Source organism: Rhipicephalus sanguineus, chromosome 2, assembly GCF_013339695.2.
Source record: "Rhipicephalus sanguineus isolate Rsan-2018 chromosome 2, BIME_Rsan_1.4, whole genome shotgun sequence".
NCBI lineage: Eukaryota > Metazoa > Arthropoda > Arachnida > Ixodida > Ixodidae > Rhipicephalus > Rhipicephalus sanguineus.
The window spans coordinates 25,105,428-25,127,567 of NC_051177.1; the positions used below are offsets into that span (position 1 = coordinate 25,105,428).

Sequence of the window (22,140 nt, forward strand, 5' to 3'; positions counted from 1 at the left end):
TCATCATCACATTACCGTTAACCACTACGAATAGCGACGCTTTACTTTTCTTGGCTTTATTTTTTGTTGGTTTTATTAGGTTGTACATAGTCAATGTCTGTTGTTTTGTATGCTCTCTTGTTCTCCGCGAGGACTACTACACTTATGAGTAGACTAGCTGCATGCGTGTAAATGGTGTCATCAATCTGTTCCTAATATTTTGCAGTCAACTTTATTTGACACTATTCAGCGTCCTTAAGGAGATATCTGAGGTTTTTACATTGATATACTACAACATAGACAAAAATTCACAGGAAACAAGAAACATTTTGTGTATTTATTGGCTAATGACTGTACATGATCCATTCAGATTATTTTTGTTTTTGTGTTGATCTTCCTGACTATTCTTTTTTTTCCTCTCTTTCTCTCTTTGTCTTGAAGGTTTTTCTGAGGAGCACATGATCTCTTTTTTGCTTAGAAAACACAGTCAAATGCATGCATATAGTGCGTCTTCGTTAGGAAACATGTCAGCATTCTCCTCTCTGGACCAAATCGGGGGTTTTAATCATCTGTTTGGCTGTTGGTGGGTTCGTGCTCTATTATATCCATTTAACACTATAGCCTTTCAATAACACTATAGCACTTAGGCCCCCTTGACCATGCCTCCCTTGGTGCCAGCCTCACCCTTGGCAGCAGCAACAGTAAGAGCTTCATCTGCTTTGGCGGCTGCTGTCGCGGCACCCGCCTCTATTGCATTGCCAATGCCTGAAACTAAACCTGCCCCGCCAGCACCTGTGCCGCCGCCAGCTCCTCCTCCAACGCTTACGCTCATACCACCGCCGGCTCCACCACCGGCTCCAACACCTGCTGCACCGGCGCTAGGCCCACCGACGAGTCCACCGGCTTCACCGCCGACTCCGCCGCCAAGTCCGCCGCCAAGTCCGCCGTTGCCTGTAATGACATTGATAGCTCCTGCTCCTCCACCACCAGTGGCTCCTGCGCCGCCACCGGCACCGCCGGCCATGCCTATTCCTCCTGTAACACCACCTGCGCCACCCGCTCCGCCCTTGACACCCCCTCCGGGGCCGCCCTTCGGGACTACGACGGCCACACCACCGCCTCCACCAGCCGCGGTTCCTGGTGGCTGCTGTGGCTGTGGCGGCGGTCTGGGAGCGGGTACTGGCTCGGCCCTGAGCATCACCACTCCGGACGGGTTGACAGTCGACGGGATGTCTTCGAACGGCTTGAAGACGACCGGGGTCGCGTGCGGGTCGTACAGGTCCCACACCTTGTAGCCGTGCGGGTACGTGAGGCCGATGCTGCTCAGCTGCAGGGTGACCCGCACGGGGCCTCCGATGTGACGCCTGTTGAACAGCACGATGGCCGCGGAAGGGAAGCCTTCGTCATTCACCGGCGTCAGAGGTCGTGCCCACACTTCGATACCGTTGACCTGCGAGGAAGGGGAGAAGAGCAGAGTAAATAACACATTCGTGAAATAACAGTGCTCTTTCTAGAAGAAGCAAAAGACCGGAGGGACGTCCAGGTCGTGGCAAATATGAGTACTGTCGAAAGTAGTGCGGAAGTCAGCGGCACGAAAGAGCAAATGCTAAGAGTTTAAGTACGGCCGCTTCACATAGGAGTCAAGAATCTTAAGTTCTATGTTGTTATCATAGTTATCAGTAAGCAAGCAGTTATGACTATATGATTAGATGAATTCACGGCTAATCTGTATTGCGGGGGAGAATAGTGCTGTGTCAGGAGAAGTGTGCTTAGTTTAGTTTGACATTACTTGCCGCTTCTTGCATCCTTATTTATTTAATGTCAGCGCTAGCTTATATCAAGTTTATGCACGCCCCGACGCGATAGCTTATAGCGTTGCACTACTAAGCGCGAGGACATGGGTCAGGTCCTGGCTGCGGCGACCGCATTTCGATGGATGCGAAATAAGAAAGAAAAAGCCCATGGGTCTACTTAAATTTAGACGCGGGTGAAATAACTCCAGGTGGTAACTACGGCAATGAGGTGGTCAGCAGTGTGCGTCATGATGAGATAATAATTTTGGCACCTAAAACCTAAAACCACAGAATTTCGTATACGAGGGAATATCTTAGCGCAACTCTCTCGCGATTCCCCCCCCCCCCCCCCCCCCAAATATTCCGTGAAGTCGTAGCGGTCTCCTACGACTTCATAGAGGCGACCTCCACAACGTAATTATATGGTACCACGAAGTAGACATACTCCGGACGTTGAGCACTTCGGAAACAGCGCAGAAGGCTTGCCTGTCGTGTAGTGAGACCTATCAGACTATTCCGCCGCATACGTGCCTGCAACGAATAGGCTCTCGAGTAGGTTTTGCTCACCGACACGATCCGTCTTCCCATCTTGCCAAGTGGGTCCTGGTTGACGGCGATGATCTGTCTGTTGAGCAGAATTTCTTTGAATTCGGGCCGGATGGTCCTCAGGTCAACGGACATGAAGAGCGGGGCGGCCATGATGGCCCACAGCGCCATCTGGGCCTTACTCTGGTCGTAGCTCAGGCCGTAGTTGCCGATGATGAGCTGAAAAAATAAAGACCGTGGTGTGGCAATCAGAATCGAAAGTTTCAGTGACAAAGATGCACGAGAGTTGCGCCAAAACCTGCACAACGCCTTGTGTGAACATTTTTGACACCATAGAGTGCCCTTTTTCAATGCCCCTTGACAATCTATAATTTACTCACTCGAAATGGTCCAATGCACTCGACACTTCATCAAGTTCAATTATGCTGGAAATGCAAGTGTGATCGATACGAAATGGAGTGTTCAACTATGCATCACTCGCATCCTGCCGAAATACTTTTCTTTTAGGCTTTTTTTTCACCGCATATATCGTCATCGATCACTACACGATGAATTCTTCTCTCTTCCCCATTATGCATTGCGATTCTTTCTGCGATTCCTTTCTGTCTCATGCGAAGGTTTATTGGTCGGCTGCCGGCTCCTAAATATGACGTAGGGGGCTCTCTAATATCACGTGCCACGCGGTGCCATCTATAGCAAAAAGGAGTGTTTCACATTCGCCGCCGTGGCTACGTGTGGCGCTAGCTAACACTACGAGGCTTAGCCAGCGCCGTGCTAGTGTTTGCCTAAGAGAGCGGACGGTGGAACAGCCGTCGCCGTAGCCCATCGCACACGTAATGCGTACGTTGTGACATCACTTCGCATTGGCGCAAGTTGTTGTTTTTTCGCCCACATTTCTTTCATTTCGTCTTGCAACCCACACTTCAAATAAAGTACAAATAATGCTCCCTATGCTTTCCCTGGTTTCGTTATCTGCTGAGTTCATAAAGGAGCAATATTGTTCGAACTTAAAGACGGCGGTACATCAGAATCCTAATTGCATGCGAAGTGACTTTCGACAATACTGACAACTGGTGTACTAGATGTAATGTACCTTGGTGCGTCGACGCCTACGAAATTGTATACCTTTCTCTCACGCGCCTGGACGAGTGCCGGTATATAATGTTCGCTCATCGAGGTTTGAAAATGGCGGCGGTTGTCGTGCGGTAATACGGGACTCATTCGCACTAGATTATGTTAGTTCAACTGAAACTACAGGTGGACTACATTAAGATGTTGCGACGAAAGGAAATGATGGCTTAGCGCGTTCCACCAGCGCATCTTCAACTGTGTGCGCGGGAACATATATACCAGCGTCAGAGCGTGTACACATCGGTGTACAATGAGCTGAGGCCAAGAGCAGCATTGTCGGACCTTAAACTCCTAAGGACATATAGGACGAAGAGGTACCATGTCCGGGTCGCTCCATCGTCCTGGTCCGGATGCACGGATCAGCGTGTCCTGGACGGAGGCGTAGTAGTCCAAAATTGAGAGCACGCTCTCCCATGAGTCCGAGATGTCGTCGTAGTAGCGCCATAGATTGCAGGAGTGGGCAATTGCCCGGTAGTTGGGCTGCATATAAGACAAGCAGGGTGACTGTGAGTTCTACAAGCCCTAATTTAGGCACTCACTGTAGAAAACAGCACGGCAGCACAAATCGTGCACATTCAACAAACCACAGTCTGAACCTCAACATATTCATTACCAGTACAAGCGCCAAGGAAATGCTACCACACGTAAAAACGTTTCGGTACGTATGTAGAATTTGAGCCTTAATGGTTTTCTTTTTCGTTCTTTTTGTCTTTGGCGCTGCGGTAGAGCTTCAATAAACAAAAAATTGGGGGACGCCTAAGCTTCGCCTTTAAGAGTTGAACGCGATAGCGATATTCTGTTCCTAGTGCGCAGTTCGAACACTACGAGTGTTTAACAGAATGCGCGCACTAAGGTGTGTGCCTTATGTAATGGGTAGCATGCTTTAAGCCAGGAGCAATTATGCGCGAGAAACTTTTTCGAAGTTGCGATGCACCCACTACGTGGTCCTAAGGGTATACGAGCAGTAATGTGTGTGCCTTTTGTAATGGGTGGCTCTCTTCAAACCACGAAGTCGTTATGATATTGACATGGTGTGACGCCCGATGGCAATGTACGCTTGTACCACGCAATATTACTGCGATATTACATCTCGTACTGTGACACCTGTAGACAGGACACGTATTTTTGGGAAGCATGAAAGTTACTTCCAGTGAAGCTCCCAGCAGAGGCGTGGCTGTGTGGTAGAACATCTGCTTGCCACGCAGACGGCCTGGGTTCGATTCTCACTCGGACGCAACATTTTTATTATTTATTTTATTTGCAGCGTTTTCCATTTTTCGCTCACGGACAAGATGATGATTTTTCGCTCACAACCAACGGCCCCGACGCCGACGGCGGAATTTCTGCGATACGAGCTCTTTAACGCTATCGCGTTAAAACCAGAAGGATACCTATGTGTCGTTCACTTTTGCAATTAGCTGTGACGTCCAAAACCCACGAAGAGTACTCGTGCGAATGCTGTCTCAAGTGTAGTAGTATCTAAGTTTCTAGGGCACTGACTACAATTTACATAGTAACAATGCTTTACGCACCCTCATTCCAAGATCGACTTGATAGGCAGGCCAGCTGCAAGAGAAGACTATCGGCCGGCCGGTCCTGTTCAGGGACTGGGTGTACGCTGGATACACTGCACGGACACCATAGAATTCACCAATGAACATTCAATGGAGGTACTTATGTACACAAAAAATTTTCAGAGCACTATTTTGTCGACACGTACGATGGAGGGGCCACTCATGGCAAGCGATGTTCTGAGTAGCGGTTACCTTGCTGAGTAGCCCCTCGCTGAGGGGCTACTCAGAGACAGCTACTCACGGCGACCGCGACGTGCGCTTCGTTACACCCGGGAGTGCCACTGTTTACGTCCGTTTATGGCACTTGTCGTTGCGAGCACAACTACGGCCAAGTAAAATAACCTTCAGCATATTTCCAGAGGTATTCCGACGTCATGCTTCTGCACCGCTGATTGGTTCAGCGGACTTGCGACTCTAGTCGACGTGCTCCAGTCGTGGAGCTGCTCCAGTCGTGGACTATCGGCCAGTGAGCGAGTTCACCAAAACTGTCCCTTTTCGACCAAAGTGACCATTTGCTACCGTCACCTTGCGACCAACCTGATCCCGTTACCTGTGTCAGGCGACGGTTTGAATGCGCTCTAACAGATATCACGCAAATCGGTACATCGAAACATGATGCAGCAATATTACATCACACAAAAACGACGAACTTTTGTCTTCCAATATGCCTAGTATTTGCATTAAAGGGACAACTGAAGAGAAAAACTATTTTTCACGCACTAGTGAATTAATCTTTCACAATACCAAAATTACCACGCTTGCAACGAGAAGAGGCTTAATAAGCGAGAAAACGTGTAAAAAGAAAATGCGGGTGGCGACGCCACCTTGAACTTCTCTCACCAGTCGCCGTGACGTCGCAGAATTTGACGGCGTCCACTGAGAACTACGTAGTTCCTAATCGGTCAGCATGTAGTACACTGTCCTCTGAGGGGGCCAGAGACTTAACATATCAAGTTTCAGGAAATTTCGTTGAGCCAATATCGGCAAAATATGAAAGATACACCTTGAAATCCGTGACGTCACGCGCGGAGATTTCGGTGCGAAATTTGAAAATGAAACTTTGGCCTTGATTTTCTCCTCTCTTAATAAACCTATAATGGTAAATTAGCGTCATTAGAGTTTTCAGAGCAGAAATTTTCAATCTAAACCGATTCACTTTCGTGTCTCTTTGAGAGAGACAAAACACGCTTCAAACTAAAGCCAGCCAACAGCTGGTCTTTCCATCCTTCCTGCACTCACTTCTCGGTTCTGTGCCTCTCATATTTTTTTTAAGATGTACAAGCCAAACCCAATGAGCACGCTGTTAGCTTGCAGAGCCGAAGGGCAGTCGCACCGTCGTTCTGTCGGTGGAGCTTAATTTTTTTCTTCTCAGTTTGTAACCCGCTATAGGAGGCCCTGAGCTCAAATTTCGCCGTCAGAAGATTTTAGCATTTTATTTACGTTTATCCGACGTACACATGTACTTCGCCGCCGCTACGCGCGTGCATGTGACGTCACTTGCTGTTAAATGACGTTACTCGTGTGTGCGTGAGGTCACTGGAGATGCTAGATTGTCCACTCCTGTGACACCTGTCGTGCTAGGCAAAGAAATACGATTCACATGAAAAAGGAAGCATGTAACAACCAGTTCTGCCTCTGCACAACCAATCACAGGGAGTTATACGTGGACAGCCTTTCTGAGTGGCAAACGCTAGGCCCACCTTGAACAGAACTTAATACATGAAACATTCGTACTTTAGAATAATTTTGTGACGAAAAAATTTAAACATATGATATGCCTGCAGCTAGAGCGTAGCGCAGGGTCACTCACAAATGTCCATCAGGCGTGGGTTCAGGTTGCACCCGTCTAGCTTTACCATGTCGACACCCCAGTCAGCGTAGGTACGCGCGTCGTTGACGTAGTGGCACAATGCACCCGGGTATCCGGCGCATGTCTTCAGACCGGAGTCCTGGTAGATGCCAAACTTCAGGCCCTTGTTGTGTATCTGGTAGGAAGAAAGAACGTTTGGAGAGCAGTGTTCGAGCGTATTGCTCACAGAAAAGAAGCATTAGCGGGCGAGACTTCCAAAAGTCCACCAACACCGTTGCAGGAGGGCTAAGTTCGCCTTTTAGCAAGACTTCGCTGGCGCCAAAACTCGTCTCTTTGTCAAAGGCCACTTGTGAAGAAGTGCGCAGAAAGTAATTATTAGTTCTGGTTTCGTCAAGTTTATCAGAAAAAATTCCGTCAGCGGTTAACGTCATGTTGACTGTCATCTTGACAACAATGTTACTAGAAAGCAAAGGGTGTTGTTGCTACTTGAAGAAGCCGACTTTAAAACGTTGGCGATAATTGGATGCGTCAACACGGGCAGAGAAAGAGAGATGTAATGCGGAAAGGCAGGGATGTTAACTGGAAAATAAATACCCAATTTGCTACCCTGCACAAGGGAAGGGATAAGGGCAAAGAACGCGTGCAATTTTCTAGGATATTCTACGGGCTTACACTACTGTGAGACCACGTTTCATCTGCCTGAAAGTAACATATTGCAAGAAAAACATGAAATGACTTTAAAATGTCGGCTTTAAATGTGCGCTAAAAATTTCCACCATTCATTCGAACATAACTTTTTAAAGCAAAAGTGAGCGATATTTTGTTTCTTTAAAACGCCTTTAATCAAGCTGTCTGTCATGGCAAAAAAATACTTGAAAACAAAATGAATGTCGTAAACGTTCTATCCTTTTTTCTTCCCTAGAACAAGTGTAATGTCCTGTTTCTTTGGACTTAATTAATTACAATGCAACAATGCTATGCGGCGAAGCATACGTAATGTATTTCAGTGAAGGGAAATGACAATTAGCTCACGTACTAACTCTAAAAACTAAACAACGTACTGTTATTCAGTGTGTTTGGCAGCTTCAAATTAAGGCAGAAAAGGCAACGGGGCTAGAATTCCGAATGATCCATCGTTTGGGGCGTTTGCCGAAGCTTCCGTGTACAAGAGTAGCATAGGATCAACTGTGCACGAATGTCCGAGATAGCGGACTGCCGATATTGTGGGCGAACGCCCTCTGTACTCTCCGGCCTCGGTGGCACCTAACAGCAAGCCACCCTAATTCCAGCTTTGGCACCTCCTTTCACGGCCTTTTCGGTGCACTGTATATGCTGTGCCACCGGTTTTGCTATGAGTATAGTCTCAGGTTCCCTACTGAGGTTTTAGTTGCTGGTGCTCCTATTTCCGCCTGGCAAGTAATCTTGCACCGCAATACTCTTCTGCATTACGGGTATAGAGTGGGAGAAGAAAAGGAGAAAAGGGATAAGCCAATGCAATCACCTGCACGCTACCCCGTGCTGAGGAAAGGCATAATGAAAATAAGACACGATATAAGGAGAAAAAGAAACATTTATAAAAGGTAACGCAAGTTATGTAACAAGCTGCAGCCCTCAGAGTTTGTCAACAAATCAATACTCCTTAAGTAGGTTACTACAGCACATCCGTCATTACAGAAGGCATATGAGACCCTTTCTTAAGTATCACCATTGTAGCAGCTTACCTAAGAAATTTCTCATATATCTTCGTAAATCACACAAGACTCGTGGTACGTGGAAGCAGTGTTCGGCAGCATCAGTATGCGCCCTGTACTGAAGGTCCTCGTGTAGAGGCAATTAATCAAACGCTGACAAACGCTGATAGCCGGCGTTTGTGTTGTCTTGTTCTCTCCTCTTGTATCCGTGTTTGCACGCCTTGCCTTCTTTATGATGAATGCTTACCAAAAATTCGGCAGATCCCACGTAACCCGGGAGTCGATGTTATGCGAAGCATGCGGCGGGAAGGTGACTGGCGTATTTTTTTACTGAGCGAAACGATATAAAATGACGCTAAAGATTTGTATAACTTTTATACGCACACATATATGTTGAAGAGCCGCATATTTGTTATACAACCAGTTGTTTACAGATGGGCAACGCTGCCAACGGCAACGTGGGTGTTACCAACACCAGAAGCAGTAAGCTGATATGTAGTGCTTATACGTGTCCCTTATGATGGAGAACGCACGCACGTTTCACGAACCCGTGTGCATGTGTGAAAGAAGTTTTTGACAGTTCTTGAACAAGGTCATCATCACCGTGGTCATTGAGCACCAGCAGCTGGTCATGACTTGTTATTGGATTCGGTCTGATCGCGCTGACGAGTGGTCCCTGTGTAGTGAAGTATGAGGTATAGTACATCTGTTGGAAATCGTGGATGCCTCGGTACTTTCGTCGACAAATTGTCTGTTGATAGAGCCGGCGACATTTCGGAACCTTAAGTCACCGTTCGCGTTAATGAGGTATAGGCCGTCGAAGCCGGTAGGCCTGGATAGTGCTAGGTAGACCAACATCAGTGGATGGCGCTTGCCGTATTCGTAGGCTATCTGGGTGCATGTGGCCTACGTAGCCTAGTCTACAAAGTGGCTGTCCGTCAATCTGGCATCATCCTCGGTCAGCATGAGGCCATCGCCCAGCTTTCGTAAGAAATGAAGAGGACACTGCGCCGTTCTGTCGGACTAAGTGCACTTTACGGTGCGGTGATGTGAATATCATACGTAACTTTCGTTAATGTATTCCTCCGGGGTCGAGCAATGCTTCAGTATAGCTTGTTGGATCATAGGAATACAAATGTAATGTTTATTAGACTGCAATAAAAGCGAAGCCAACACCGGGATCACAGACGTTAATCTGATAACACGCCTGTATCGTAGGAGTATCATGTAGCGTTTATTACTTTCTTGCAAAATTAGATAGCCAGCACCATATCCACAATTGACGCTGCACCGACATTACGCCTGCATAGGCTGCTTTTTCAAACCAGTTTATATACCTGGCGTGGCTCTGTGGTAAAATACCTGATTGCCACGCAGAATGCTTGGGTTCGATTCCTGCTGGCATCCTGATTTTTATTCTTTGTATTCGTCGGGTCAACGCTGTCGATGTCGGTTTTTCTTAACGCTCTCGCATTTAAGATACTAATGTCTGTTCTCACCGTTCCTGGGTAGATATAAACTGCCAATCACCTGTGGCGCATACCCGTACACCGCGGCCCGTTGTAAACGGGTATGTGCCGCACGTGACTGAAGGAAAGGGTTTGACGACGTACGCGGCAGGATTTTCATGTTATTCATGTTATGACCCGACAGTCATATTCGTCAAATCCTGTTACCCTTCCATGCCAATTTTGGTCTACACCAAGTTAAGGAGGCGATCATGAGAGCACCCAGACGTAGGCGGCTAGATAGATAGATGGATAGATACGTAGATAGAAACGCTCAAAGTGCCAGAGGTTCACTCAGAAATGCTTCGCATTTAAAAGCACAGCTTTCTGTCGCTGTCTTGTTCGCCGGGTACCGCTACATGGGCTGTTCTATGTGCAGCGAAAAAACAGCAATGGCTGTGAGTAATAAGTCAGAACTGGGTACGTTCCGAAGCTCGCCTTACGTAAAGCCGTGCTGTTGTTAAGGCATACCAGGATATCAGTGAGAGACGGTAGACAGCGAAGAGAGCAAATAAACAAAACCAGTTAATGTAGTGATTTAAGGTGGACCTCAAGTTGTCTCGGCCAGTGGTCACTGAGAAGGCGTAGCCATAAATAATTTTCGGGGTGGAGGGGGGTTTAACCATACTTTATATATGTTCGTGCGTGCGTTTGTATGTGTTCGTAATATATTACAAATACAAAATAGAAAAATTTCGACCCCCCCCCCCCCCCCCGGCACTTCTTGTCTACGCCAGTGGTCACTGACGTAAACATACTTTTTAGTAAACTATTCACGCGTACTTGAAAAGTCAATAGAGAAATTGATCGGGCGATTTGATATCTTGAGAAGTTCGCATCTTGAAAATTTGTTGAGCGGTATCAGCAGATAGGCACCGTATCGAACGACGAAACCTTAGCATTTAGGCAAACATAATCACCCCCCCCCCTTTCATCGCTCCCCAATTTCCAAGAAAAGAAACTTACGTATGCGGCGAGTGCCTTAATGCCATTGGGGAAGCGCGTGGCGTTGGGTCTCAGGTGGCCGTCAAAGTCTCGCTCGTCGGCCATCCAGCAGTCGTCCACGTTGACGAACTGGTAGCCCGCATCCCGGTAACCCTGGCTCGCCATGATGTCCGCCATCGTCTTGTACAGCTGCTCGCTGCACGCAGTGCGCCAGAGTTAACGTGCGTAGTCACAAGATTCTATGCAGAGCAAAACTACAAAAAAAAAAAAAGAGCGAAGCTTGCATAATGTCGCACAAGGCTTGTAACCGCTGTACTGGACGACTCTGAAGTCTAATCTGGTTGCTTCTAGATCAGTCAAGACACGGATGTCCAAACTCCAGATTCGAGCGTTCGCGCCTCTCATAGAATGACCCTTTCTTTATCTCTGCTGTTTTCTCTCTCTTTCTTTCTGTTTATTTCTGTCTTGATCTCTCTTTCTCTCTCTGCTTCTTTCTCTCTCTTTCTGTGTCTCTCTTTCTTTCTATTTCTCTCTCTTTCTGTATCTTTCTCAGTCTATCTTTTTATGTCTTTATTCCCATAGGCGTGCGCACAGGGGGGGGGGCGACACCCCCCCCCCCTAATCACCTAAGATGGGGGGCGCAAAATCTGTCCCGTACACTGACCCTTCTAGTTATGTAAGAGGGAGGGGGGCGCAAAATTCTCTCTCTCTCTTTCTCTCTATAGCTTTCTGTCTCTCTCTCTTAGCAGACCAGTGGTGAGTAGTGGTATTTGCCCAATTTTAACAGCTAAGCCTAAACAGCTTTGCTGTTAAAATTCTCTGCGTGTGCGTGCTTCTGAGCTTATTCCTAGGATAATAGCGTTTTGACAACAGACATTCATGGTGTAGATAATGCAGCTGAAGTAACATTTATCTGCAAATACACGCACACATTTACTGTTTTCCCATCTAAACAACTCTAGCAGCAATTAAGCCACATTGCGTGCTCTTATGTCGCGTTTTCGTAGCTTATTTTCTTGATGGATTGATTTCCAAATAACAGAACTTTCTTTCTTTCTTTCTTTCTTTCTTTCTTTCTTTCTTTCTTTCTTTCTTTCTTTCTTTCTTTCTTTCTTTCTTTCTTTCTTTCTTTCTTTCTTTCTTTCTTTCTTTCTTTCTTTCTTTCTTTCTTTCTTTCTTTCTTTCGACGTTACTACGGTGAGAGTGATCATTTACACTGATAGGTGAACAGACAGGGAACCTGCCTCACCATACGGCTCTTTTTTCCCTCTTGGTTTGGTGTGATTTATCGCGTTTTGGGTAGTGGCAATATTATTATCGGTTTCCCTCTCTCTCTCTTTTTAGATATAGATTGTTTACAGCCCGATAGAACTTGATTGAACTACCAGTGTCGACTTGGCGTATTACGCACTTAGCTCGAAGCGTTCGGCGCTGATGGCGGCATTGTGTAAGAGACAGGGTTATTTGATTTGTTTTGTAAGCGGTTCTTCGAAAGGTACTGCGACGATCAGGATTGCTGGCAGCTCAATGAACACTCGTTAGCGGCCTATCGAGGATGCGGAATTAAATAATTCCAGAAGCAATAGCTTCATCACTACGGCATGAAATGCAAGAATTAACCTACGGATATACTGCAGAAGTATATCATTAGTGGTTAAATAAAGGTTGAGGCGTCCAGCATCGTTTTTTTTTTTTTTTTTTTGCTATGAGGCCGGCTAACAGCTTCGCAATAAGCTGCTTGTTAGGTAGACATTCAATTCATGTTTTAAGTACTTCGATTTTTCTTTCAGCGTTTATTTGCCCTCAGTCTGCACAATCCGAGTGTATATCTGTATATGCCTCCATATAATTTTTATATCTAAGTGATTTTTTTTCGACAGAAGTCCAAACTTAGCGCTTCCTTACGAACCGCGTACTATTAAATTTTGAATCAATTTCAGCCTGCTAAATAATGGCGTTGTTTTTAAGTCTGTTAGATATTTTAGTTCTGACGAAGAAATTAGAAGACGAAAAGTGCAATCTGCAACTTATACTGTACTTAGCCGGTACCTAACGTAAGATAATTGTACGTGTACAAAATACAATCAGAAGCCTTTCATAACGACATCCCTCTTTTTGTGGAACGAACGGCCGTAATAAGTTCTAAATTGTTAGTTATTTGGTATCTTCCACGACGAATGTAAGGAAGAAAAAAGTTCGAGAAACAACAGGAACGACTGAGGCATTTCAGCGTCTTTGTTGTCATTGTCTCGCACTGATTTTTAAATGCGATTTTCTCCACCAGTAAGCAATCTTTCTTTTTCGAAAAATAAAAGAGATAAACTCTTTAGGTGGTTGCAAAGACATACTGCAACTGTCTAGCGGGAGTTAGTGCTCGCCTTTTGTGTCACTTTATACGGAGCTGCGTTCTATACGGATTTTCTTTTGTTTTTAATCCTTTTATATAAAACTAAATTGTGCATTACAAAGCCTGCTTTTCTTGTTAGCGATCCGCTTTCAGCTCTGCGCAAAAATACTGATTGCTGTGTCCTCTTTGTCCTCGAGGGTCAGCTGCTGGCCGTTTTTTTTAGAGCGATGTCATGTTCCAACGTCGCTGTAGAACCACGGCCATCCATTGTCCGTGAAGCAAACAAAAGCTCCTAAAATGGCGGTGTGATTGATACGTCTCATCTGTTTTCCTTATTTTTATAAAACAGTGAGCGCGCATGCTCATCAAAAACAAGGCAGTCGACCACACCTGGGCTACATAAAGGTCATCGGGACGATCGTCTCGAAGTAATTCAAGCTTGGAGCTGGCACGGCAGCTGGAACAGAGAACCTGCCTGTCCGAACTTTTTGTTGCACAACCCTACGCACTCGTCATAACTTGCACATTATCTGAGTCGTTACTGTACTATAGGCCGTGGTTCGTGCAACAAAAGAAGAAGGTTTAGTGTCGCGAACGCGTCTGAGTAATAAGAAAGAAGGCACCATGAGCACAATTAAAGATTTACTGAAGCGGCGTCCAAGACAGAGTTGACAGGGGAAACGGCTCACACTTTCACTTCGTGCGTTCTAAGAAGCGAACGCACGCTGCAAGAATGATGACATGGTGGAATATATTTAAGCGCGAGCATTTTGCTCTGTTTTCTTTAACGCCAACTGGCAGCCAAGTAATTATTAAAGGATGAGGTGTCGATGTCTCTGCGGGCTCTACAGGAACTTAACGATTAATGAAGCTTGGGCACTATTCTGTTCTTTTTTTTTGGCCAGTAGCCTGGCGCTACTTCATTAAGATATCGCGCCATTTCTAAGCAAACCGAATCACCAGCTCTCCCAATCAACCGCTCTGCGAAACTGGGATTGTCTCCCAAGAGCGTGAACCGTATATACACCCGCAACTTATATAAAATCACTCTACATCACGTGGTGTCTCCTTGCCGTCACGTGGTGCCTGCGCTCTGGCCACGGCTCAAGTGCTTCTTATGTAATCGTAAACTGAAAGAAGCTTTGATTAATTCTAACGGCGCGAGGGGGTCTGCGAGCCGAGTACCTGAACGGCGGCCGTCCGCGCTTTATTACTCTGGGATGCGTGGGGTTCATCGAGAAGTAGGATCCCCCTCTTCGCTATTTACCGACATCTTCGGCGGCATGATATCAACCTTCTGAATGCAATCTCTCCCCAACGCTCTTTCTTGCTGTCTCGCCATCTTGTCTCCACTCCAGCCTTTCCCCCTTTCCCCTTGTAGGGTAGCAAATCGAGCAAACATTGTTAACCTCCCCGCCTCCCCTCTCGCTTCATCCCCTCTCTCTCTCTCTCTCTCACCTACCCGCATTCTATAACAGGCTACGGCGATGTCCGATTTGCTGACCAAAAATATGGAAGAATCCCGAAGGCATCCAGTTTAACAGAGCGCCTCACTAAGTCACGTAACTTCAACTACCGTATTTACTTGCATACTACCAGAGCTTGTTAACACTGACAAGTCTTGCCTAAGTTATGGCTGATGTCGGCTAGTGTCGGCTGCTGTTGGCTAAACGTGACTAAATGACTGTTAATGTTAGCTAATAATTTTTGCTGTGAGCTCTGACAGTGGCCGCCTTGGCTTCAGTCAGTCCAATAATTCACTTCTCCACAATTTGCTTTAATTTTACACGCTTAAGGTCACTCGCGTGGCTCGTACCTGATGCAGTTTTGCGGGTCCTTATTGCAATCGATGTTACACAGGAAGCGCTCCCAAGAGAGCCATCCCATAGGTGGCGTGAGGGCCACCCCGTTGTCCAACCCATGGCTGCAGCCCGCTATGTACAGGATCCCCACGAGGGGAAGCAGCAACCACGACGTCATACCCTCCTGCACAAGTCGAAAACATAAAAAAATCGACAACGATGTTCAGTAACCAAGTAAACAAAAAACAACAGTTAAATAGCATGAACACACCGTGTAAGCCCGGAGCTAAGCAAAATATATTGTTTCTTGCAACCAAATCAATAAAATAGATAATTACGCTGAGGAAAGCATACGGGCCATCAATTGATCTCTTTAACTGTCGTGTAGTGATCATTGCATAAACTGAAAGGAATTTACGTAATTCAATTTAGGTAATAATTATTGCACTAAAGTTAAATAATTCAATTGGTGACCCGTACGCTTTCCACAGAGTAATTGTCTGTTGTAATTGATTTGGTTGTCTAACAAAGAAACGAGGCCCTCGAAAAAGTTCCCATTCTCTTGTTGTTTCGTTCAAGTATTACGCGGAGAGAAACATTTTTTTTTATGTTGGTATAAGATAATCTTATCTCTCAGTTGAGTTAAAACTCCAACGGCAATTAAAAGGTGCAGCTAACTAATTTATTTTAACCATCGTTGTTAAAACTTCATTTCCTGTCCTACAGCAGTATAGTTTGCTCCTTTAATCAACGCTGTGTTCTAAAGGCGAGCACCGGAAAACAGCAGACTTGCTCAGAACAGTGCTTAATAATGGCCAGTGATGGGCCCCTACGTTCTACTACAACACCACTTTGTGTTTAATTTTAAATTTTGTATTTAGCCCGCGAATTTCTTAAGAGTTTCCAGAGCGAGAAACCACAAGCGGCTCATAATTAGTAAGCTCCATATTTTGTTTCTGTGGCACTGTATTTCGTCTCTGTGTTTCGTTCATGTCTCGTAAGAACTGTCGGACATCAAAATTCGCCAAGTGGAAAGCAAAAAAAGAAATATCAATCATTATATCAGAAGTGCTTGCCAGGGCCTCAATTCTGTGAATCGTCTTTTTTTGGTGAAAGACAGCGAGGATGAGGCGCTCGCAGAAAGGAAGTCGCCTGCAGCGTGCTGTGATGCGAGTGGATCTCAGTAAGCCCCCAAAAGCTGTGAAGCGAATATTCCTACTAAAGCCATCTTAGCCATCTTCAGAAGAAAAAAAAAACACACAAAAGTGAAGTGAAGGTGAGAGAACGAGAAGAAGAGATGCAAGACCCTAACAGTGCCACAAGCAAGTGGAGGAAGGACTAGTCAAGGTGTAACCAAAAAGAAATGACACTTTCCTCCAAAGGTGAAGTACTGAAAGCGATGGCAAGGCTTAGCGTTCTGAGGAAAGACGTGTCAGAACGCTGGCGGGATGAGGCGCTATTCTTTTGTCCTTCATTCCATATTTAATACTAGTAACCGAGTAAAAAATGGGCAGCTGTTGTCAGAAAATCGCGACAAACACTCCTCCATCTTTAAAAAAAGAAAAAAAATAGGAAAGGAGTGCCGATATCTCTGCACCGTGGCGTCGCTTTCCTTCGTATGACCAGGTTAAAGGAGAATGGTAAAACATATTGCTTTGAAGAACGCAGGTGCTTCCCGCCTCCACACCCAAAACTATGTCGATCTCAAGCGATAACGCTTAGGATGATGTCATATCCCTCGCGAGGTTTCCTAAGGTGGATCGACAGAGAAAATGATCCACAGTGCACGGATTGCGGGGAGGAGTTTAGCACTCTAGCTCATATGATCTGGCAGTATCCTGCGTTATGGAATGCGTCGCTCACCAGCGAACAGGACTGGGACGAGGCCATCTCAAGTAGCGCGCTCAAGATCCAGTCAACGGCCGTCCAGAGGGCCCGCGAAAGAGCGGAGAGGCAGGGCCTCCCGATTCCGACATGGGAACAGCCAGCGGCGAGCTGGGGGCCCCAACGGCTCCTGCCCGGCTAGTCCCTTCAACAAAGTTCTTTGCCTGCCTCTCTTTCTCAAACGAGTGCATGCACTCCCGTTGGATAGGCACTGACACAAGAGCTCAGAGGGAGCGCCTGCGCCCCGCCTGATGGAGACGGCACGAATTAACGAGCCTAGAGCATCCGTATAATTCGTACAAAAAGCAGCCTTTTTATGGACGCTTATAAGAGAAACTTGATGGCCAGTACTTGATGGGTGTCCGGCGAGGTGTCCAGAGGGAGGTTAATTTCAGAATCTGCCGCGGTCCACCATCTGAGTTGAATGACCTGTGCTCATCGAACGTCCTGTTCCCATTCCTTCGTCTCATTGTAAAATGCCAATGCCGCGCGCGTGGGACTCGCTAAAATTGGATCTCGTTCGAGATACGCATGTCTCTCAAATCCTTCAAATATAAATACTAAGCAATTCCATGAGTAACAAAAGAAAGGCTGTGGAACCACGACCATAGAAAAAAAAAAAAAACGAGAATGAGGAAATAAATGTAACCGCAGCGTTAAACAAACGGTGTGTGCAACAAATGCATGCAGTGGCGTCGGGTTTCTCTTCAAATCTCGTTTCTATTAGGATGAGCTGAATTTTGATAAAGCAGCCTTCTCAAGTTCTTGAAGACATCACTGACACTAGGATATTCGATGTTCCGCCTTTGGGAGAGCGATCATAACCAGTTCATGATGGCTATTGCACTGTTCGCTCGGTCGCGCTTTTCCTCGCAGCGTTCGCATGAAGTTACACGTGTACAAATCGAATAGTTAACTGCTTTAGTGTAGTTGTATCTGGATTTTGCCGACAGCTTCGCATACTCCAACTTCTTAAGTATTCCTGACTCGCATACTTTCGATGCGAAAGAATGTCACAGTTAACCCACCATGGTGGTCTAGTGGCCAAATGGTGCTCGACTGCTGACCCTAAGGTCGCGGGATCGAATCCCGGCCACGGCGGCCGCGTTTCGATGGAGGCGAAATCCTAGAGGCCCGTGTAATTAGACTTAGGTGCACGTTAAAGAACGCCGGATGGTCAAAATTTCCGGAGCCCTCCGCTACGGCGTCCCACATAATCATATCGTGGTTTTGAGGCGTAAAACCCCACAAATTGTTATGTTATTTCTACAGCATTTAATGAGAAAACGCCGCGATAATGCTCCCTCTTTCGCTTCGCGTGACTTTTGCACGACTTACAATTCACGATATGTGCACGTTTCTCGTTTCTCGTTTCCTTTCTTTACTATTAATCGGAATTTTGTCCTCGCTTGCTCACACTTGCCTCCGTTCAACGCAGATTATTTCTCTGAAACACGAAAGCTGATTCGAACGCTATATAAAAAAAGTCGCAGAAGTTCGCTAAGAAATGCTTCGCATTTAAAAAAATCTAGCATTTGGGGAGTATTTCTACCGCACAACTATAACTGTCATCTGGCTTGCTCGCTTTTCCTTTCTCGAAAACCCGGCTCTCGCCACTTTCCTACCAAGAATGCTATGCCACGCTGATAGCGCGCACACGTTCGTGACCGGGAAGAGCCGGGACCGCTGGTATAGCGCTAGGAATGTACGCAAGCTAGATGACGATTATAGTTGCGTGCCAGAAATTTTTCCCCAGATACTCCATTTCTTCTTAGAGAGAAGGGCTCAATTATCGGTCCTGTTTTCTCTGTCCTTGTGCTCCTTCAAAAGGATAAGAGCAAAAAAAGCGATACGACTGCTGAAATAACGGTAGTCCGCCAGTTATGTATTGCTCCTATACAGGAAAGGGTTGAGCACTTGAAAGGGTTGAGGGTTGATGAAAGGGTTGATGAAAGGGTTGAGCACTTGACATGTACAAGTTGAAACGCTCTTTTTGAGGCTGTATTTGCGCACTGATTAGATCTTAAGCCTATTCTCGCAGACCACTTGGCAACAATTTTGTGACGAATCTTACATATGAAGGATGAGTAGTTATGCGCTGAATACTTCACAGACGTCCCCGTGTGTTTGTCGTGAAGTATTCATCACAAGAATGTCCGAAGCGAATTCTGCCACTTCCTCAATAAGATATCTGACAACGTGAAAGGGGCTATGATAGAGTGGCGCCATTTAGCGGGAGTTGTAGACCGTAGAGAAAAATACTAAGTTCTGAGATTTTACGCGCAAGAAGCACGGTATGATTATGAAGCACGCCGTAGTGGGAGTCCCTGGAACAGCAGGTTTGACCGCCTGGTTTGCTCTAAAGGTAAACCGAAATCTGGGTACACGCTTGTTTTTGCACTTGGCATCATTGAAATGCGGCCGCTGTGGCTGGGAGTCGAATCTGAACCTTCAAGATTAGCAGCACAGTATCTGTGCCGTTACAAGGTACCACGGCCAGTAGGTTACATCAACGTTACTGAGGCAGCCGTACTAGAAGTTTGTTTGCTGCTTGACCACACATGTAAATGATGATATACATTTGAGTACGAATAACCGCGCGGCTACCAAATGGCTCGAGTGACATCAAAACTTGGGCTCGTAGAACAGTAAACAGTTGACGCTCCCGTAAAACCCACCACAACTAGTTTAAGCATTGATTTAGGCCTAATAAAGAACGAAGAGCAAAAATTGGAGGGGCGGACGCTTGGCTAAAATACTTACCGTCATCGTTTTTATTTGTTTATTATTATTTTTTATACGGGTCGTTTTTGCCATATCGTCTCTTCCGCCAACAGAAAATTCCGCGGCCTCTTTCAGTCTTAGATAACAAGTAGTCTATCTTACGACACCGAAACGCACCTTAGCCCAATGGGAATAACAATGGGCACGGAAAAGTAAACGAAGAGCGCTATGCAGTAGCCGTGACCTAAATGCCGGCATATTGCATGACATAATTGTGAAGGCTATTACCACTGACTGTTTTCCCTGTTTCTTTCTATCATATAATTAAGTGTAGTCGACTGAGATTGTAATTCAAGTCTATATAGAGCAACGAGATGAATTCTTTCGCACTGTTCTTTTGAATGAATGCGAAATGTACTTTTTCTTTTTAATACTGGAACCTCTTGGATCTAGGAAATCTCTGAGTACATCGTTCATAATTGCACGCCGTTTTGACGAAGCGAAAATTTGGCGGCGGAAACGACTGATTATTGAGTATGTCGTCGCACATATCCTTGCCAATGTTTCAGGAGGTCGCAGTTATTGTTACGTTTTGCGACCTTAAAATCTAGAATGAAGAAGAGGAACAAAGGCAGGCTTAGTGGCAGTGGCGTTGTAAGTAAATGCTTTGTGAGCTAAGACTTCGTGGCTTTGTAAACATAGACAGCAGGTTAAAAGTTCTGCCTGTTATCATCGAGATAAGCAAGCAGTCTGATTATTGTTCCCCGTCGAAGCACCTTAGTTCAGCGCTTTGAATATTTTAAGTCCCGGCTGAAGTAAAGTGTAGCAATCAACATTACTTCAGTATTAAAAAACTCCGAAGAGACTCAACCCACTACTTGTACTGAAAGCTGGCAGACTTTTAGCGGCGACGCGGACAGCGTAAGAACAAACATGACTGGTTGAGAAGTAAACTTGAAATCAGTCGCCAGGGAAATTATGAACGAGCTTCTTAAACTAGAAATAATACTTTGCAAATCAAGGGTCCGACATCTCGTCGCATTTTATCAAACACTAGCGTCATAATTAACAAACTTATAGTTCTGTTTCTCAGGTTGTGAAACTCCAATGTGCTAATGCTCTTTGAGTACAGTTTATAAATAGCATTATTTTTTTTCTAAACACGTACTTTTGTTGGCTGCATACGCGCCACGGTCGTCTAGTGGTTATGGTGCTCGACTGCTGAACCGAAGGTCGCGGGATCGAATTCCGGCCGCGGCGGCCGCATTTCGGTGGAGTCGAAATTCTGGAGGCCCGTGTGCTTAGATTTAGGTGCACATTAAAGAGCACCAAATCGGCAACATTTTTGGAGCCCTCCACTACAGCGTCCCTCATAATCATATCGTAGTTTTTTAGGCCCATAACCCAACTGTTATTATTATTCTGTTGGTTGCATGTGAGCTATGACCTCAAATCAGCAGTGAAAAATTCGGGGACTTTCACCGTCGCCTTTGCGTGTAGCTTAATACACAAATACGCACGAAAACTCCGCGTCACAACAGTGAACCGTCAAGTATAATCGATGTCCGATCAATTAGAGGAAAACCATTAGGCACCGGTGCACTACCTATACCAACGCCGTGATATAGCACATGCTGGTACACACGTACCTTTGGTTACAGGCCCTCGGTCCGATAGCCAGCGAGGGAAAGAGAGGAGGGTTGCAAAAGTAAAACGCTGCGCTGGTCTTTATGCGGCCGAGTGATCGCTAAGGGCGCTCCGGCCGCTACTGCCGCTTGCTGCCGCTGCTCCTATCTCGAACGCCCAGTGCGTCCAGACGCGTCGCGTGATAGCTGAAAGAGGAGCGGCGGCGAACGAGATTATCGTGACGCAAGGAGGAGAGTGAGGGTTTGTGCCTATGGATTCCTCTCTCTCTCTCTTTGCATGCTTTTCTATGCGCTTCCTACAGATCCATGCTCTTTCTTTGAAGCATATCTTTCCTTTCCCTCTTCATTTCTCCTTGTCTTGTTTCCTTTGTTTTAACTGTTGTCCTCGACGATCCTGAGCGTCAACCGCGTGCGACTCTTCTGAGGACGGACTACGTCCCTTCGTATGTCTCGAATGCCTGGAAATAGCGTTCCCTTTATTGTTCTGTTCGTATGTCAGATGTTCGGTTCTTTTCCAGCTGCCCCTTGTTTTTAATCAAGCCGATTTCACTGTCATGTCTCGCCCGTTTTCGTAGCACTTATGATCGTAATTAATTTCTTCTTTCCAAGGGGGATGTAATTGGTTACGGCATGCAGCTGTAACGCAACGTTGAACAAATATACATTTTCCGGAGCTTACCACACAAATCTATCGTCCTTCGTATTGTGCTCTTTGCAAGATCAAAGGAAAAGCTTCTCGTCAGCTTTATTTCTCGTCAGC

General features: G+C 46.0%; 1 protein-coding gene across 1 annotated transcript; it reads right to left on the reverse strand.

Annotated features, from left to right (window-relative positions):
• Positions 1–286: 286 nt before the first annotated feature.
• LOC119382560 (alpha-N-acetylgalactosaminidase) lies at positions 287–21,645 on the reverse strand. The gene is made up of 8 exons (XM_037650312.1): positions 21,384–21,645; positions 15,141–15,310; positions 10,999–11,173; positions 6,834–7,008; positions 4,982–5,076; positions 3,768–3,929; positions 2,340–2,537; positions 287–1,429 (listed from the first exon to the last, which is right to left on the reverse strand). Exons 2-8 carry the CDS (start codon positions 15,302–15,304, stop codon positions 623–625), a joined length of 1,776 nt encoding a protein of 591 aa, XP_037506240.1. The 5' UTR covers positions 15,305–15,310; positions 21,384–21,645; the 3' UTR covers positions 287–622.
• Positions 21,646–22,140: the final 495 nt, after the last annotated feature.